Source organism: Saccopteryx leptura, chromosome 3, assembly GCF_036850995.1.
Source record: "Saccopteryx leptura isolate mSacLep1 chromosome 3, mSacLep1_pri_phased_curated, whole genome shotgun sequence".
In the NCBI taxonomy this organism is placed as follows: Eukaryota; Metazoa; Chordata; class Mammalia; order Chiroptera; family Emballonuridae; genus Saccopteryx; species Saccopteryx leptura.
Genome location: NC_089505.1, coordinates 181,919,403 through 181,939,847, shown reverse-complemented (window position 1 = coordinate 181,939,847; position 20,445 = coordinate 181,919,403). Strand labels below are relative to the sequence as shown.

The following is a 20,445-nucleotide window of genomic DNA, read 5'->3' as shown; positions in this document are numbered from 1 at the left end:
CTGTGCTCAGTGATTTTGGTTTCGAGCCCTGCTTCTCACTTACCCAAGAGCAGTCATTCTTAGATGTAAATGTGCAACAGAACCACCTAGAGCAGCGTTGGCAAGCTATGGCCTGTTCCTGAGTGGTTGTACGCTAAGGATAACTTTTCCTTTTAAAAGGTAGGAAACATTCAAAAGAAGAAGAATATTTCAAGACATGAAAAAATGATATAAAATTTAATTTCATATAATAGCATTCATAAAGTGTTGTTGGTGCACAGCCATGCCCATTCATTTCCATATTATCTGTAGCCCTTTTCACATGATAACAGCAGAGCTGAGTAGAGATGATATGGTCTGCAAAGCCTAACATATCTACTATCTTACTCTTTACAGAAAAAGTCTGCTGACTGTTCACTTTTTGGGCTTGATAAAATACAGAGTTCTAAGCCCCAAACCTAGAGTCTCTAATTCAGTAAGTCTGGGCAGAAACTATAAATTCACATTCCTAGTAATTTCCTGGATGTTGCTGACATTACTGGTCTGGGGACCACATCTGGAGAAGCATTGCCTTATATAATGATGGGTTATGCCCAAAGACGATGATTTACGTTCTATAATTTGGTCATGCCTTTTAAATCCTTTTTCAGTCTTCATGGAGGCTAAGATGAATTATACTTCTTCAGCAGAGGTTCCCCTATGTTCTTTGTGTTCAAGGAGGGCATGTAGCAGACAAGTTAAGAGTAAGTCTCTAGAGCCCAACTTCTTGGAGAAAATCCAGCTCCACTGCCTGCTGGCTTTGTGACTTAGGGTAAGGTACTTAACCTCTCTGGGTCTCAATTTTTTCATCTGTTAACATGAAGCTAATAACAATTATTTATATATGTCATAAGGTTGATGCAAACAGTAAAGTAGTTATTACACGCAATGTACCCAGAAAGGTCCCGGGCACATATTAAGTGCTGTGATAATGCTGGCTGTTATTGTGCAATGCCTGGGTCTAAGGTGCTCCTCAACCTTGGCTGAACATTGAAATCAACTGGCTTGGGTCTTACCTCAGAGATTCTGATTTAATTTGTCTGAGGTGTGCAGTGCTGTGATCTTGAAAATTTTAAAGGAAGATTGTAATGCCTCATTGTCTAGTAGAAACACAATGATGGTGGCATGTATAATTTTATGTTCTTTTAGTAGGCACATTTAAATGGGTAAAATATATTTTAACAATATGTTAATAATATTTTTATTATTGATAAGTATATTAACAATATATTTAACTCAATAGAACCCCAATATTATAATTTCAACTTATAACCAATATAACAATTTGAGCCATTTCGCTTTTTTTCATATTAAGTCTTTGAAATTGAGTCCATGTTTTACATTCACAGTACATTGCAATGTATACCAGATGTAGTTAACTAGGGTATAACCAGACAACAGTGTGGGACTAACTAATGTGTAACCAAGATCGAGCTCACATGGAGAAAGGGCACAGCTAGTGATTGTGGATAAGGCCAGAGCTAACTAACCATCCTGAGGATCTATCAGCATAACCCATCTAACTTGAGTATTGAAATAAGTTTACGCTAGCTTCCTTCCTTAGGGTTAGTAATTAGGTGTGGTCGATAAGGACATCCAATTTAATCTCAATGTAATGTTAAAAGTTGATGTGGAGCTGATGGAGCCAGTTTAAAAGCACAAAAAAATTAAGTAAAGCAAGTTCACCTATATGAACAGCAGAGAAAAGAGAAAACTAAACTAGCATGAATGGAGTAGGAGGTAAAACAGTGGCCCACTTTGATTCCTTCTCAATGAACCTGGGTCCAGGGGCAGGGGTCTCCCAGAGAAAGGGTACAGAATGGGCAGTAGATGGTCCCTTGACAGTCTGTGTAAGTCTTTGATCCAGAACTTTCTGTTAAATTCCAAATATTATTAAATATTAGGTAGGTTATGATTTTTTCAGAACTCTTATTTACAGAGAAAGAGAAGTCATCCTTGCAGTCTTTTCTATAACTATCAACTAATATTTAAAGGAGTAATCATGTAAATTTATCATAAAAGCAAAAGAGATTTTAAGAAAGACAAAAATAAAGATCTGAAATTTGAACATTTAATGATAATCACTCTGAGCATTAAAGTGTATATATTTAAGAGGAGGTCTTTTTTTTGGTGTATACACTACACACATTTAAATAAAAACAGAATGCAGTAGTGATTGTTCTTTTATAGCAAACTTCTTTGTCACTGACTAGTATTCTTATGAGTTTGTTTTCGTGTAATTTATTAATCTCCTACAATGTCATTTAAATGCATAGTATATTGGACCTTTGTTTGGCAGAACAATATTCTACTTAGTCCCTTATGATTGGACATATAACCTCTTTCCCTCAAATTACCAATTACACCATGACTGATAATGCCAAAAGAATATAAGGTGGTCTTCAAATCCAATGTTCTCGCCTTAGAGTTAGCTGGGGATGATGCAGAGGAAAAGAGAACATTTTATCCATGCAATCTCACTAAACATGACCCACTTTATAGAGTTATCTGGCTAAGGTAACAGTCGGTGGGGGTGCAGTTTGCAGAGGCTTGCATTGTAATGCTGTGGAAATATCAAACAATTCAGCCACAACTGTGCACAGTGAACGTCAATTTTCCTTATTGCTCTGCTATGAAAGACCTGCAAACCCCAGAGGGACCTGCTTCCTGCTTAATATGTCAACAGCAACTTGTGCTTGGGTTTGGATTGATTTCAGTGCTCCTTGGTGTTGTTTTTCTGTTAATCCTGGTGTTAGAATTCATCACTTCTTTTTAACAGCATCATTCCTATAGTAGGTTGGTGGGTGGGTTAAAAAATGTAATAACCCTGGAAGCCTCTGAATTTAAGGCTTTTGTTTCTCTGGGTTAATAGTTTACAGAATTATTTGTTCTGGCAGCATTTGTATGTCACTTTTCTGATCGTTTTATACTCTATGACATTTCCTGGCAATTTCCCAAGTTCTGGCTTCTCAGCCTGCCCATGCAGCTATCAGCTCCATGGCAATAAAGCTAATAAAATACCCGAAAGGCTGCCCAACATTTGAATAAGGGAAATATCAAGCATTTTTGAGCTGCTAAACTGAATTGAACACCTTAAATTGGGGGGACAAGATCTCTTCTATTAACATTCACAGAAGAATAAACCTGGAGGATCCAGATAATTTACTGTTAGCTGGGATTTTGATGTGCCTGTGTCTTTGTGGCATGCATAAGCATCATTAGAGAGTCACTTTGGAGGTGGTATATTTGTATTCAATCTGTTACATGCAAATTCAATAAAACTAGTATTTATTGCATTGCTACTCTGTGCCAGTATTTCTTTGTCTGCAGATTTTGCAGAAACAGAGAAGAGCAAGAAATAGTCCTGCCTTCAAGGAGTTCTAGATTTGAAGTATCTGCTTTCAAGAATTCTCCCCCCCCCCCCCCCCCACACACACACTCTAACTGTAGAATACAAAATACAGTATGGCTGAGGTATGTGGAAGTGTGATACTCCAAGGACATTCAGAGGGAGCAGTTTGCTGGCTGAGGGTTGGAGAAGGTTTCTGAGCAGAGGTGATACTTACATGAGGTCTGGATGGAAGACAGATGGGAACAGGCATTAGAGGCTGAGAGAAACGTCATAATAGCATCATGTGTGAAAACACAGGGTGTGGTCAGAAAGTGGCAAATGATTTGATGAAGCTGTTGCTAAAGGCATGGTGGGCCAAGATGGGGCTGCAGAAGCTGGTTAGAGTCAAATCTATGATGAACTGTGGTCACTAAAGAACTTAAACTTTGTTCTATAGAGATAGGAACCCTTGGAGTCTTTTGGGAAGGGGGTAACAGGATAGGAACTGTATTTGAGAAGACTACCCCCAGCAGCAGTAAGGAAGTAGGGAAACCAGTTAGGAAGTCATACCATCTTCCTAATATAGGGACTGTTCATCTGGGGAATAGAAGGAAGTAGGAACAAAAGAACAGCCGAGTATGGATTCTTTCCTACTAAGCTGGTAGTACTCCCAAGCATACCTGTTTCCACATTTGGGTTCAAAAATACTTATTTGGATGAAAAATTCAGAAGATAAAAGCAAACACAGGAGATAGGACTGTAGATACTGGCTATAGGTGGCAGCCTATGAAGTTGTCAGTCTTTCCTGGGGTTATTATCTAATTATCAGTGTAAGAGGCTTTGAGTCCCTGTAACAGACTTTCAAATAACTTTAAGGCAAACAAGAAAATAATTCTAATTAAATTCCCCAAACTTTCCATATTCCAACAGGTTGAACCTATTGTGGATGAATGCTACCTCTCAAGTTTCCTTGTTTTTTTGATTATTATCTATTTAATGCAGACAGCACACACAGCAACTTGGGACAGTTGTTTAGTGGCTCTCTGATCGCCTCTGTCCTTAAAAACAGAAATCATTCTTGGTTCATCTCTGGTTCCCCAAAGTGCTTGGCACAGAGTTGGGACTTAGTGTTGAAGGAAGGAGGAAGGGAGTGAGGAAGGAGAGAAGGAAAGAAGGAAAGAAAGAAGGAAAAAGCAATTGATTGTGGGGTGAGGAGTTTGGGACAGGAATGGCTGAGGGCAGGTAGAAAAGGTTACACAGAGACCAGCTAATGAACAGCTCACCATGTTAAGGAAATGCACGAAGGTGCCTGGTCAATCAGAAATATTTCCAGTAAATTCAGAGAAGAAAGATGACTAACCATTCTATGGCAGGTTAGCTAAGAAGAACAAAATGTCCCAAACTGAAACAAAGTCAGAGTAGTGATTAGAAAGAGTTTTTAAATGCTGATTTTAAAATAAACTCCTGGCCAAAAAGCACATTCATCCATTTTCTTGTTTCTTCTTTGCTTTTTCTTTTCATTCGGTAGAAGTTGAGATGAAACTCTCTGTGCCTCAGTTTCTGCATCTATAAAGTTAAAGTAGTCATAGTGCTAACCCTAAAGTTGGGGTAGGGGTAAATGACTGACTGGATATAGAGCTCTTAGAACAGCACCTGGTATGAATGTTTAGTAGCATTAGCCTTTCATTCTGCATGTTTGCTGTACTTAGCACTCCCTATATGTCGGTACATTCAAAATCCTAGGAATAAAAATATGATGATACTAACCATTATCCAGAAACTGATAGTCTATTGGGGATGACAAGTGGAAATAAACAATTATAGGCCAACATGGCAAGTGCTATGATCAAGTTATACATACGTTACACACTTTTAGGGAGAAGAGAGGAGGGTGAGGAGAAAGGACTGAGCTGAAGTCGGTCATCTATACAACACAGCAAAGTACATTGGCTCCATCCAGCCTCTGCTCCCTTACAGTCCTTGTTTCCTTCTCTGGCATGGACATACTTCCTTTGTCTGCATCTTCAGTATGGGTGGGGATCCCGGTTTCCTCTATAACCTTTGTTTAGAAAGCATAGCTGGATGATTTTCCTCTAGCTTCCTTGAATGGAGAAATAGATGAGTGAGTGTCTTTGACATGTGGGGTTAGGGGTATGTTCTGCTTTGGCCAATGAGAATAGGAAGGAGACCCTGGGAAGGAGGAAAAGAACAATTTCTAGGGGAGGACAATCACAGATCAGACCCAACTTTTGGTTAAATAAACAGAGGCATCTCAGGGCCTTGGTGAAGATGTTGGGTGAGGACAAGAAAAACAGGAGAGGTGGAAACAGGCTGGGATGGAGTCCCTGTGCTCTTCTGAGGTATGTATGGCAGGCTGAGGGGCTAGTGATTGGAAAATGAGGGGAATAATATATTGGGTTTTATACTCTGTCCTTTGAACCTAGTCACCTAATGCCCCATCAGTCAATGACTCAAATGAGGAAGTCCACAGTAAAACGCTGACACCTAGAAAGCTTCACTTTCTTTTCTTTTACAGAATCCATTGCTATAGTGATGAGACCCTGCCAGTAAAGAGATCGCTGAGGGGAAACTTGAAAACACTTTAAATGGCAATAATTTGGAGAAATTACTAGTTCTTTCTGTTGCCAGTCCTTTACTTTTTATATAGAAAGTGCAGCTGCTGACACAGTGTTTTGTTTGTAAAGCACCTCATAAGAACGTTTCATTTGATTTTCATACCTTGGAGTGAGGCTTAGGATTATTTTTACATGATAGCACATGACACAGCACTTAGGTGCTGACAAGTGATGGGAAGCTTGTCCACAGGTGAGAGACAGAGCCCAGACTCCGGCCAGGTGTCCTGACCTCAGCGGCAAGCTCTCATTCCTGGGTCTCAGTGAACAGCAACCTAGACAGAGAGCTTACCCCCTTTCCTCCTTCCACAGAATGAAAACTTGGGTAGATCCTCTTCACAGATGGGATAGGAATAACTCAAAATGGACACTCCTTCACTGATGAGGCTTATGTCAAGAAACAGCTCTTTGATATCCTCTCCTAAAGTGAAAGAGAAGATCAGCTTTATTCTTAGTATGGGTTTTGCTGTATACCAAAGCATTAAAAATTTATTAAAGTATGAGCCCAAAGAACTTTTATTTACAGAAGTCTGTGCTGTATAGGTAACAGTTCTCTTCTTTTCTTGGCAAAACAGTATTTAGCAGTGCTACAGGGGTGTCAGCCCTGGGTAGGAGATGAGGCCCTTCCACAAACTTTATCTGCTTGGAGCAACATAGTGTATCTGCTGCACTAACCTGCCCTGATGCCATGGCCCCTTAACTTGATGGCTGCAGGTCTGGCTGCTACCACTTTTCAGCCACATAGCATTAGACATCTCCCTAATAGTGCCAGGGTGTGGTCAAGCCTGCATATCCCCACTGTTGCTAGGCAAATATTGTAGCATTGTCACACAGGAAGCTTCTGGATGCTCTACAGAGTTGGCTTCCAGTTCTTTCTCAAATCATTTTTTTCACTCCTTCCTTTTATGTTCTTTTAATTTTTATTTTATTTTATTTATTCATTTTAGAGAGGAGAGAGAGGGAGAGAGAGAGAGAGACAGAGAGAGACAGAGAGAGACAGGGGGAGGAGCTGGAAGCATCAACTCCCATATGTGCCTTGACCAGGCAAGCCCAGGGTTTCGAACTGGCGACCTCAGCATTTCCAGGTCGACGCTTTATCCACTGCGCCACCACAGGTCAAGCCTTCCTTTTATGTTCTTATGCCTCCTTCCATTCTGCATTTCTCTCTTTCTCTGCCCAAAGCATTTATTGAGCTGCTGTTGCTGTGGAGTCCAGATATTGTGTGAGGTTTTGGAAATACAAAGATGCATGACAGTTCTTGGACTATGGCAATGTTCCCTTCATTTCTCTGGAGTGATTCCAAATGCTGAGTTTACCAAATCCTTATGCTCTAGTTTTGATAAAACTCTTTTAGAAAAGAGATACTCTAATAACTATAACAATATAGTGACTAATTATAATGGCATGACCATATACATACAAACATTCAGAAAGCATTCTAGATCATTGATTGGGATAAAGTGAGAAGATATGACATGTCTTTGCCTGCATCAAGGTTTAAGAACTTACATTAGCTATTTGAGAAATGAAATAATGCAAAGACAAGCCATGTTGCTGGTAGTAGACTTGTTTGTTGCTGACATAACTAAACAAAAACTCTCTCCTGAGCAGAAACAGCATTAAATTAAAGTTCTACTCTATCTGGATATTGCCCAGAGAGAGAGAACTGAAGATGAAGGTAGAAATAGAGTTAACTCCAGGGAGTGATGGGAAGCAGTCGCTAAACCAGCCACTACAGTTAATCCAAATAATTGGATGTATGAACCAGGAAGAGGCTGTGCAACATCTTATTTCACGCCAATAGATTTTACTTACTCAGAATGATTCCAAATCTAATGCTGAGATTTTCTTTTAAATGTTTAGAACACTGGTCCACAGAAAAGCCAAAATCTTGTAATGGATCTGCCGAGAAGAAAACAATAGATGAGGTGTGAGTACTCTATATACTCTGCAAACTCGTCTGCAAAATCCACACCAATATTGTTATTTTTTTCTATATAAATCACTAAAACTGATTCAAAGAACCTACTGCCCCATACTTTTTTTTGGATAGGTCCCTGCTACTTTCAACAGCCCCTCCCGTCTCAGCAGAGTCAAGGCTGGTCAGTGCCGCGTTCAGTCTGTGAAGTGAGCGCCATGTCTTGTGGGGTGGGGTGGGGGGGTTTAAATTTTTCTTCACTTGGTAAATTTTTATCATTGCTTGAATTTTTTTCTTTCCTGAACTTAGACTCAAAATTGCTCATTGCACAAAACATTTCACAAGGTATGTACTACACTAAGTAAAACGGAAAATACACACAGATTTACAAAATTCAGACCTGCTTTTCAAATTCCATCACATCCCATTCTACCCTATTTCATGTAATACTTTCTCCCTAAATATTTTACTATATGTAAGGTATAGTGTCAGATATGATAAAAAACTACAAAGAAAAGATTTTTTACATATAATTTCTACTTATTCAAGAAGCTCCAATGGCTTATCCATGCTTAGAAGACAGTCAAGAATTGTTCTACTGGCCCCAGCTTCCGTCCTCCATGTCACAAATCCACCCTCCATTTCTGCAGTGTAAACACCCAGGGTGTTCCCATTGTGTTTGAGTTGTGCATGTGCTTCCTCCCATTTATAATGGGCTCATCCCTTGGACCATTGTCTAAATACTAATGTGTTGCTCATTCCTATCTTCTTCGTGAAGGCTTCTCTGATAGTCCCCAAGATATTGGTTTGCTTCTCTGAATTCTTAAAACAGTTATGTCTGAAGTACCTTTTAAAGTGTACAAACACATATGACTATGTACTTTACTCTCTGACTTCTCCCACAACACTTAACCTAAACACAGCTCTCCTGAAAGGCAGGAGCTGGTGTTGTGCTGTGTTTGTTTTCCATTTATTTTTCCTTTATGTTTCCCACTGGGCCTGAGAGAGGAGAACGGGGTTTATGTTGCACCAGTTGCTGAGCTGTGCATTTTATATGAGAGTTTTTAATTTAATTTTTCAGCCTCCCCAGCACCTAGAAGAGAGCCTTCTGGTTGGACACACAGTAAGCACTCCATAAATGCACATCAGAAATGGATGAATGGGCCATGGACTGAGCTACTGTCTTTTGACTCCAAGTTCAGCCTTCTGAACTCAGCTTTGTGAAGCTGGATCTCTCTGCAATCACATTTCCCCTTTGCCATTGCCTGAGAGGAGCCAGCAGGAGACTGAGGCTGAGTGAGAGGAGGGACTTGCCCCTTCTTGCATACTTGCGGGTACCTGAGGGTGTCACCTGGTGATGCCTATTGCCCTAGCAGTGGTAGTTGGTTCCTGTGTCCAGCTTTCTTTTGTACTTTCCAAGAATCAGCAGTTGCTCAGTTCTGTGGGCCCCCCTACTCCTGTGACAACAATACCCCAGAAGTGTCACCCCTGCCCTGGCAGTCTGTGTCTCAGCTCCATAGGGCTCTCTTTCAAGTTTCTGGGTTCTAATAGCTCCAACATCTGCCCTCTGCTTGCCCAGCCTTTGGGGTGGTAGCTGCTTCCTCACTGACTTTTTTTTTTCTTTTTAGTTCTCTAACAACCGCTTAACCACTTCCCTATATTAAATTCTCTATGTTAAAATAACTGACATGGTACTGTTTTCATGACCAGACTAAGACTTCTACAACAATAAATAATGGTCTTAAGAGAAAGATATAATTTTACCCATTTCATATAGGAAAATATAGACTCAGCGAGGTGGTATTAACTTGCAGAGTCAAGACTGAAACCAGATTTAAACAAACAAACAAACAAACAAACATTTAAATATTTGCCATCTACTCTGACCACTGGGATAACAGAGGACTCAGGTTCGAAACCTCGAGGTTGCAGGCTTGAGCTTGGGCTTACCAGCTTGAGCCCAAAGGTCACTGGCTTGATCAATGGGTCACTCGTTCTGCTGAAGCCCCCCTGTCAAGGCACATATGAGAAAGCAATCACCTGGCCTGTGGTGGTGCAGTGGATAAAGCGTCGACCTGGAAATGCTGAGGTCGCCGGTTTGAAACCCTGGGCTTGCCTGGTCAGGGCACATATGGGAGTTGATGCTTCCAGCTCCTCCCCCCTGTCTCTCTCTCCTCTCTCTCTCTCTCTCTCTCTCTCTCTCTCTGTCTTTCTCTCTCCTCTCTAAAATGAATAAAAAATAAAAATAAAAAAAAAAGGATTTGAGAAAGCAATCAATGAACAACTAAGGTGTCACAATGAAGAATTGATGCTTCTCATCTCTCTCTCCCTATCTGTCTGTCCCTATCTGTCCTTCTCTCTGTCTCTTAAAAACACAAAACACACACACACAAACACACACACACACACACACACACACACACACACACACACACACACACATACACACGGCTGCCTAGTATTGTGCAGAGGCATTCCCAAAGTAGAGCCTCAAAGATGTATGTTAATTATTTGATTTGCAAGAGCGTGCCTGGAATATTTTGGGCACAGGCCTGTGGCATCTGGTAGTTCTCTTCCATAACTGGTTTCAATTTCAGATTAGTCATGAGCTCACATTTGTCAATGATAGCATTCTAGATGATTTTATCACCCGGAAGATCCGTAATTGTCTGTGGTTTCTGCCGTGGAGATGATCACTAGGTAGTTTCAACCTTGCAAATCTGATCTAGTATACAACTGTTTGATCAAACATCCTTTAATCTGGTCACTAACTTTTCTGGGGTAAAAGCTATTTTTTCTTGTGCTCATATGACTTCTTCATAATCATCTTTGTGCTGTCCCAGAGCTTATTTCAGCTTGAAAAATAGGAGTAGGGGTACAAATGCAACTGTTTCTGTTACATATTTGGCACTTAGTATTGAAAAAGAGAGTCCAACTAACAGATGTTGAAGAAAATATATCTTCAGTTTGTGAATAAATTTAGGCTGCTAAGGAAAGACAAAAGAAGCTAAATGCAGAAGGCTTAGCCAATTAGCAGCTACAGAATTATACTGTATGTCTATCTATTTATCTATTATCTATCTATCTATCTATTTATCTATCTATCTATCTATCTATCTATCTATATTTTAGGTGAGAGAAGAGGAGATAGTGAGGCAGACTCCTGCATTCTCCTTGACCAGGATCCACCTGGCAACTCCCATCTGGAGCCGATGCTTGAGTACTGAGCTATTTTTAGTGCCTGAAGCTGATGTGCTCAGAACAACCGAGCAATTCTCAGCACTCAGGCCAACGCTCAATCAATTGAGCCACTGGCTGTGGGAGGGAAAGAGGAAGAAAAGGGAGATAGAGATGGGGATAGAAGCAAATGCTTGGTCACTTCTCCTGTGTACACTGACCAGGAATCAAACCTGGGAAGTCCACACGTCGGGTCAATACTCAATTCACTGAGCCACTGGCCAAGGCAAGTTTATCAATATTTTAAAGGTAAAGAGAATAAAGTAAAGGCAAAAGAAGGAAATAAAACATCTCTTTGATACTGAAAAATATTGTTAGAAAGATAATCTTAATAAGGAACAAAGTCACAAAAGAAAGTTGCTTCCTGATGTGTTTATGAAAACAGAAAATGAGATTGCTAAGAAAGTGCTGAGGGTTTGGGTGATATTTCCCAGCAGTTATTTCAGTTTGATATCTGAGAGTGTATACGCAGTTTACTATCATCTTAAGGAAAGTGACATCAGTTCTCCCCTTCCCCAAATCCATCCTTGCAGACTCAAACCCTTCCCAACTGATTTGCATTCACACTCAGGCACTTAGCATGCTCTGCATTGTTTTATATTCTCTTGTACACCTCTACCATTCCTCTACTAGGTGCCGGGGCAGGCTCCCCAGCCTCAGGGCCCAGCATAAGGTCTTAAATTATACTGGGGGAGGGTTACATGTATTGTAGATTATTTTTCTGTGAGGCTGTCCTGTCCATTGTAAGAGGCATCGTTGGCCTCTACCCACTAGATGCCAGCAGCACTCCTGCCTCCAACTCTAGCTGTGACAACCAAAATTGTCTCCACACATTGGCAAATGTACCCTGGGGGACAAGCTCACCTTTGGTGGAGAATCACTGCTTTAAAGAATTGCTTTTCAGGCCCTGGCCAGTTGGCTCAGTGATAGAGCGTTGGCCTGGCGTGCGGGGGACCCGGGTTCGATTCCCGGCCAGAGCACATAGGAGAAGCACCCATTTGCTTCTCCACCCCCCCCCCTTCCTCTCTGTCTCTCTCTTCCCCTCCCGCAGCTGAGGCTCCATTGGAGCAAAGATGGCCCGGGCGCTGGGGATGGCTCCTTGGCCTCTGCCCCAGGCGCTAGAGTGGCTCTGATCACGGCAGAGCTATGCCCCGGAGGGGAAGAGCATCACCCCCTGGTGGGCAGAGGGTCACCCCTGGTGGGCGTGCCGGGTGGATCCTGGTCGGACGCATGCGGGAGTCTGTCTGACCGTCTCTCCCCGTTTCCAGCTTCAGAAAAATACAAAAAAAAATTGCTTTTCAGCCCAGGCTGGTGGCTCAGTGGATAGAGATTGGCCTGGCATATGCATGTCCTGAGTGTGATTGCTGGTCAGGGCACACATTAGAACTGATGGGCAGGGGCAAAGGGGAGACTTTCCCCTGGGCACTTGCCTCAGGTAATTTTTAATACATATAAATGGGATCGTTTAATACATATGAATTAGAATGTTAATGAGAATTGGTGTTCTTAGGCTTTGAGGGCAGAGAGAAATGTTTCCTGTAGACCTTTCATTATATAGTGAGTGGCAAACAAACTGAGGAAAGAAGCAGAACTTCATGGTGAAATAGTCAATCTGTTCATTTTAACTATCTTTTCTCAGGGTTTAAGTTATATGTTGACATGTACAGCTTCCACCCACGGGAAAATGGTACCTACAGTGAGGGAGCCCAGCATACCCCCAGATTGCTCTGCTGCCTGCACCATCCCGGGACATGGGTGCTTGGAAGGCAGGCTCCTTCAGAGAGCTCAGAGCCAGACCCGCTGGGACTGAGGAGGAGGCTCCGGGGAAGAAGCCCTCAGCATCTGCCTTGCTTGCTAAGTCATGTGCCCTGGAACTGTCTGTGGAGTAGACCAGACTTAGATAAACAGTGGGGGCTGCACATGTGCTGGCTCTAGCAAACCTCAGCTCCAGAAACACTCTCATGCCGTAAGCTCTGATGGTGGCCTGTGCTCCCTTGGGCTAGGATAGAACTGGGTGGTCATCCAGGAGAAGACGGGCTTGCCTTAGAATTTTCTAACCAGTGTTGGGGTCTCAACTGGAATCAGGGAGAAGAAAACAAACCCAGTGGCACAGCCTCTGGAGGGGCAATTCCCCACAGAGGACAGTGGGGCCATGAGCCTGATGGGCTCTGAGTGGTGCACTCTGCTAGGCCCCGGCCAGTGTGGTCTCAGGCAAGGTTTCATAAAGTCCTGGAGTCCATGGCATTGCTGGGCTTCCTGAAGCCTGTGCTGCTGGTTGGTGGTTTGAGGGGTAGAGAAGGAGCTGCTCTCATGTCGCTAGTGCCACTTTTATATTTGATAGCCCTGTTTGAGGGTTTTTATTCACTTCATGTTTTGAAATAATTATACATATTTTCACAGAAAGTTACAAGAGATAAAGAGAGATTTCAGGTACCTTTTATTCATTTTTCCCCATAGTAACATCTTGCATATAATATAGCACAATATCAAAACTAAAAAATTGACATAGATGTAATCCTCAGAATTTATTCCATTTTAGCAATTTCATATAAACTTGTGTGTGTGTGTGTGTGTGAGCTTGTACACATGCATGTGTGCACTTACATGTGTACATACATGGCTTACAGTTCTACTGCTTAGCTTTTAAAAACTGTTGCAAAGTGGGCGAAGCATGGGCTTTCCTGCTCCCATAGGGGTGGGGGGTGAAACTCTTATAGCAGCGCCACCCTGAAAAAGAGCTGACACTCTTCCAGCCTCACCTCCACTGGTCTCTCCATGTTCATATCCAGTCTTTCCCCAAGCTTGTCCATGTCCTTCCTGCTGCATAAAGTTTGTCTCTCTTCTGTTTCCATCTCCCACTTCCTGCCTTACTCCTTTCTTCTTCTCCGTCTTCTCTGTCTTCTCCTTCTCTCTCTCCCTCTCCATCCAGCCTCTCTCCCTCTTTCTCCCTTCTCCCTTTTACTTCTTTTCTTACACCCTCCCTTTTCCTCTCTCTTTTTCTCCTTTCACCCTTACAGTACCTAGATGGATGACATCCCAAGATCCAGACGCAGACTTTTCTCCTAAAGTACCTTCACCTCATGTTTCATTCCCTGTAACGTACATTACTTTAGGAGCTGGCATTGCTTCCTGCATGCACTGGGAGTGGAATAGGCTGACCCCAGGGGTGTTAGAGGTAATGAAGCATGTTCATAGCATGCTTCCAAAAGAGGCACAGCTTAAGGAGGGGAGGGAAGGTCAGTAGAGAATGGAGAAGCCTTACCATTAGTGCACAGCTAGGATTCAATGGCAAGATCAACTGTGACAGTTTATGGAGAGAAGAATGTAAGTGAAGCTTGTTTGCTTCTGTCTGCTTAATAAAATAACACCAGGTAGCTTCTTGTTATTTAATAAAATGGGGTATATTAGGGTTCTCTAGACAATATATCTATTCTATTGAATATGTATGATATATATGTATGACCTAGAGAATATATATAGTGAATACATATATATCTAATATACCTACCTATTTATCTCTCTGAGAGATTTATTATAAGAAATTGCCTCAATTACACAGATGGCAGCAGAGTAGGCGGACGCACAGATGCCCAGCTCTCACCACCAAACTGGAATACAAATCAATTTAGGAAAAATCAGCATGAAAAACCAACTCTGGACTACAAGAACAGCTCTCAAAAACCAAGGAGCAAAGAAGAAGCCACAACAAACCTGGTAGGGAGTGCCTGAATCTCCTCTGCTTACAGGAATGGAGGGGAGGGAGAGGCTGAGAGCCCAGAGGGGATCTCACCCAAGGGAAAAGAGCAGAAAATACTGCTCACAGCCACTTTCCTGGTGAGCAGGGAGTGAGTGTGTTGAAAAGACCAGCTTATCTCCCAAGTGGAAAGGACAGGGAGAGGGACAGACTGTGAGGGGCTAAGGAATGCAGGAAATGAACTAAAAAAGCTGACTCATCTGTGCTGGAGGTGGCCATAGCTGGGGGAGAGACTGAACCTTCCACAAAACACTACTGAATTGCTTCTGGATCAGAGATCTCTGGACATCTCTCCAGCTCCAAGCAACGCAACAAGACACAGCTGAAAACAAGAAGTGGGGAGGAGGGACAGTAACTCAGGTCTCCATGGAGATCTGAGATACACCTCCCCCTACTGAAGCTGAGAAAACACCCTGCCCCCAGAGAGATTAGTTGGCTGAAGAGGCCTTCAGAGTCTCAGGTTACACCCATCGCATTCCTAGATACACTTTCAAGGAAGCCCCCTGCTGAGATCAATAAACAAGATTATCACCTGTTAAGAAAACAAACAAATCAAGACTTCAAAGTTGCCCAAATCCGAAAGGGGATTACAAATAATAGCTGATAACAACCCAAGAAGACCTAGAAATAACACAACTGAAAACTGGAGGCAGACAACACCAAGCCTAGACTCAACCAACTCTACAAATAAAACACTCAAACACAATGAGAAGACAAAAAAGTGCAATCCAAATGAAACCACAAGAGATATCTTCAGGAGATGAACTGAGTGATATGGAAATAATCAAACTTCCAGATGCAGAGTTCAAAATAATGATTGTAAGGATGCTTAGGGATCTTAGAAAAACAATGGATGGTCATTATGAACACCTAAATAAAGAAATAACAAGTATAAAAAAGAATCAGACGGAGATGACAAATACAATATCAGAAATAAAGACCATAATGGAAGGAATTAAACACAGGATAGATAGAGCTGAGGATAGAATCAGCGAGTTGGAGGACAACTGCAATGAAGGCATGAAAGCAGAGAAGAAAAAAGAAAAGAGACTCAAAAAGTTTGAGGAAACTCTTAGAGAGCTCTGTGACAACATGAAGAGAAATAACATCTGCATCATAGGGGTTCCTGAAGAAGAAGAAAAAGAACAAGGGATAGAGACTTTGTTCAATCATATCATAGCTGAAAACTTCCCTAAATTAATGCAGGAGAAACTCTCACAAGTTCAAGAAGCACAGAGGACTCCATTAAAGAGAAACCCAAAGAAACCTACACCAAGACACATCATAATTAAAATACCAAAGCTAAGCGATAAAGAGAAAATATTAAAAGCTGCAAGAGAAAAAAAAGCTAACACCTACAAAGGAGCCCTCATAAGGATGACATCCGACTTCTCAACAGAAACACTTGAGGCCAGAAGGGAATGGCAAGAAATATTCAAAGTAATGCAGAACAAGAACCTACAACCAAGACTACTTTATCCAGCAAGGCTATAGTTTAAAATCGAAGGAGAAATAAAAAGCTTCCCAGACAAAAACAACTCAAGGAATTCATTACAACCAAACCAATGCTGCAGGAAATGTTAAGGAGCCTGTTGTAAACAGATCAAAGTGGGAAAAGAATATCGCAAAAAAGGAATACATCTTTAAAGAAGAAAATGGCAATAAACAACTACATATCAATAAAAACCTTAAATGTAAATGGATTAAATGATCCAATCAAAAGACATAGGGTAGCTGCGTGGATAAGAAAACAGGACCCATACATGTGCTGTCTACAAGAGACACACCTTAGAACAAAAGATACACATAGATTGAAGGTAAAAGGATGGAAAAAAACATTTCATGCAAATGGAAATGAAAAAAAAGCTGGGGTAGCAATACTTATATCAGATAAATTGGACTTTAAAACAAAAGATATAGTAAGAGATAAAGAAGGCCACTACATAATGATAAAGGGAGTAATCCAACAGGAAGATATAACTATTATAAATACCTATGCACCTAATATAGGAGCACCCAAATATATAAAGCAGACTTTGGTGGATTTAAAGGGTGAGATCAACAGCAATACTACAATAGTAGGGGATTTCAATACTCTACTAACATCACTAGATAGATCCTCAGAAAGAAAATTAACAAAGAAACAGCAGACTTATTGGACACACTAGATCAACTCCATTTAATAGATATCTTCAGAACCTTTCACCCTAAAGCAGTAAAATATACATTCTTTTCAAGTGCTCATGGTACATTCTCTAGGATAGACCACATGTTAGGGCACAAAAGTGCTCTCCACAAATTTAAGAGGATTGAAATCATATCAAGCACTTTCTCTGATCACAACGGCATAAAACTAGAAATGAACCACAACAGAAAAGCTCAAAAATTCTCAAACACATGGAAACTAAATAGCAGGTTGTTAAATAACGAATGGATTAGAAATGAGATCAAAGAAAAAATAAAAAAAATTCCTAGAAACGAATGACAATGAGCATACAACTCAAAATTTATGGGACACAGCAAAAGCAGTATTGAGAGAGAAGTTCATAGAACTACAGGCACACTTTAAGAAGCTAGAAAAAGCTCAAATAAACAACTTAACCCTGCATCTAAAAGAACTAGAAAAAGAACAGCAAGTAAAGCCCAAATGTAGTAGAAGGAGGGAAATAATAAAGACAGAGCAGAAATAAATGACATAGAGGCTAAAGAAACAATACAGAGGACCAATAAAACTAGGAGCTGGTTCTTTGAAAAGGTAAACAAGATTGATTAACTAGACGCACCAAGAAAAAGAGAGAGAGGACTCAAATAAATAAAATTAGAAATGAGAGAGGAGAAATAACAACTGACACAACAGAAATACAAAATATTGTAAGAAAATACTATGAAGAATTGTATGCCAAAAAACGAGACAACCTAGATGAAACGGACAAATTCCTTGAAACATACAATCTTCCAAAAATCAATCTGGAAGAATCAGAAAACCTAAACAGACCGATTACAACAAATGAGATCAAAACAGTTGTCAAAAAAACTCCAAACAAAGAAAAGTCCGGGGCCTGATGGCTTCACAACTGAATTCTACCAAATATTCAAAGAAGAACTAACTCCTATCCTTCTCAAACTATTTCAAAAAATTCAAGAGGAAGAAAGACTTCCAAGCTCCTTTTATGAGGCGAGCATAATTCTGATTCCAAAACCAGGCAAAGACAACACAAAGAAAAAAAATTATAGGCCAATATCTCTGATGAATATAGATGCTAAAATTCTCAACGAAATATTAGCAAACCGGATCCAACCATATATGGAAAAAATCATACACCATGATCAAGTGGGATTTATTCTGGGGAGGCAAGGCTGGTACAGTATTCACAAATCAATCAATGTGATTCATCACATAAACAAAAAGAAGGAGAAAAACCATATGATAATTTCAATAGATGCAGAAAAAGCATTTGATAAAATCCAGCACCCCTTCATGATCAAAACTCTCAGCAAAGTGGGAATACAGGGAACATACCTCAACATGATAGAGGCCATCTATGACAAACCCACAGCCAACATCATACTCAATGGGCAAAAATTAAAAGCAATACCCTTAAGATCAGGAACAAGGCAGGGGTGCCCCCTTTCACCACTCTTATTTAACATAGTCCTAGAAGTCCTAGCCACAGCAATCAGACAAGAAGAAGAAATAAAAGGCATTCAAGTTGGAAAAGAAGAAGTAAAACTATCATTATTTGCAGATGATATGATATTGTATATAGAAAACCCTAAAGTCTCAGTCAAAAAACTACTGGACCTGATAAATGAATTCAGCAAAGTGGCATGATATAAAATCAATACTCAGAAATCAGGCATTTTTATACGCCAACGATGAACAGTCAGAAAGAGAAATTAAGGAAACAATCCCCTTCACAATTACAACCAAAAAAATAAAGTACTTAGGAGTAAACTTAACCAAGGAGACTAAAGACTTGTACTTGGAAAATTACAAAGCATTGATAAAAGAAATCAAGGAAGATACAAACAAGTGGAAGCATATACCGTGCTCATGGTTAGGAACAATAAACATCATTAAAATTTCTATATTACCCAAAGCAATCTATAAATTCAATGCAATACCAACTAAAATACCAATGACATACTTCAAAGATGTAGAACACATATTCCAAAAATTTATATGGAACCAAAGAGGACACGAATAGCCTCAGCAATCTTAAAAAAGAAGAATAAAGTGGGAGGTATAACACTTTCTGATATCAAGTTATACTACAAGGCCATTGTACTCAAAACAGCCTGGTACTGGCATAAGAACAGGCATATAGATCAATGGAACAGAACAGAGAACCCAGAAATAAACCCACAGTTCTATGGACAACTGATATTTGACAAAGGAGGTAAGGAAATACAATGGAGTAAAGACAGCCTCTTTAAGAAATGGTGTTGGGAAAATTGGACAGCTACCTGCAAAAAAATGAAACTAGATCACCAGCTTACACCACTCACAAAAATAAACTCAAAATGGATAAAAGACTTAAATGTAAACCTTAAAACTATAGGCATATTAGAGGAAAACATAGGCAGTAAGCTCTCTGACATCTCTCGGAGCAATATATTTGCTGATTTATCTCTATAGTGAAATAAAAGACAGGATAAACAAATCGAACTATATCAAACTAAAAAGCTTTTGCACAGCTAAAGACAACAAGAACAGAATAAAAAGACAAACTATAAAGTGGGACAACATATTTGACAATATGTCTGATAAGGGGTTAATAACCAAAATTTATAAAGAACTTGTAAAACTCAACACCAGGAAGACAATCCAATCCAAAAGTGGGCAAAAGAAATGAATAGACACTTCTACAAAGATGACATACAGATGACCAATAGGCATATGAAAAAATGCTCAACATCACTAATGATTAGAGAAATGCAAATTAAAACCACAATGAGATATCACCTCACAGCAGTCAAAATGGCGCTCATCAACAAAACAACACAGAATAAGTGCTGGCGAGGATGTGGAGAAAAGGAACCCTCCTGCACTGCTGGTGGGAATGCAGACTGGTGCAGCCACTGTGAAAAACAGTATGGAGATTCCTCAAAAAATTAAAAATCGAACTGCCTTTTGACCCAGCTATCCCACTGTTAGGAATATACCCCAAGAACACCATAGCACTGTATGAAAAGAAGAAATGCACCCCCATGTTTGTGGCAGCATTTTTCACAATAGGGAAGATCTGGAAACAGCCCAAGTGTCCATCAGAGGACGAGTGGATAAAAAAGCTTTGGTACATATATACTATGGAATACTACTCAGCCATAAGAAATGATGTCATCAGATCATTTACAATAACATGGATGGACCTTGATAACATTATACAGAGTGAAATAAGTAAATCAGAAAAAAACTAAGAACTATATGAATCCATACATAGATGGAACATAAAAATGAGACTCAGAGACATGAACAAGAATGTGATGGCAACAGGGGTGGGGGGTTGGGGGGAGGGGGAATGGGGCGAGGAAGGAGAGAGGGGTTGGGGGA

The 20,445-nt window shown here is 40.5% G+C and overlaps 1 protein-coding gene across 1 annotated transcript in view; it reads right to left on the bottom strand.

The window, feature by feature from the left end:
- LY86 (lymphocyte antigen 86) overlaps positions 1-20,445 on the bottom strand; it is a 77,502-nt gene that overhangs the window by 21,705 nt on the left and 35,352 nt on the right. The window contains exons 2-3 of the mRNA XM_066376974.1: positions 7,798-7,884; positions 6,275-6,403 (exon numbers count right to left, since the gene is read on the bottom strand). Of these exons, the coding sequence (XP_066233071.1) occupies positions 6,275-6,403; positions 7,798-7,884 (216 nt within the window). The remainder of the gene's footprint in view (positions 1-6,274; positions 6,404-7,797; positions 7,885-20,445) is intronic.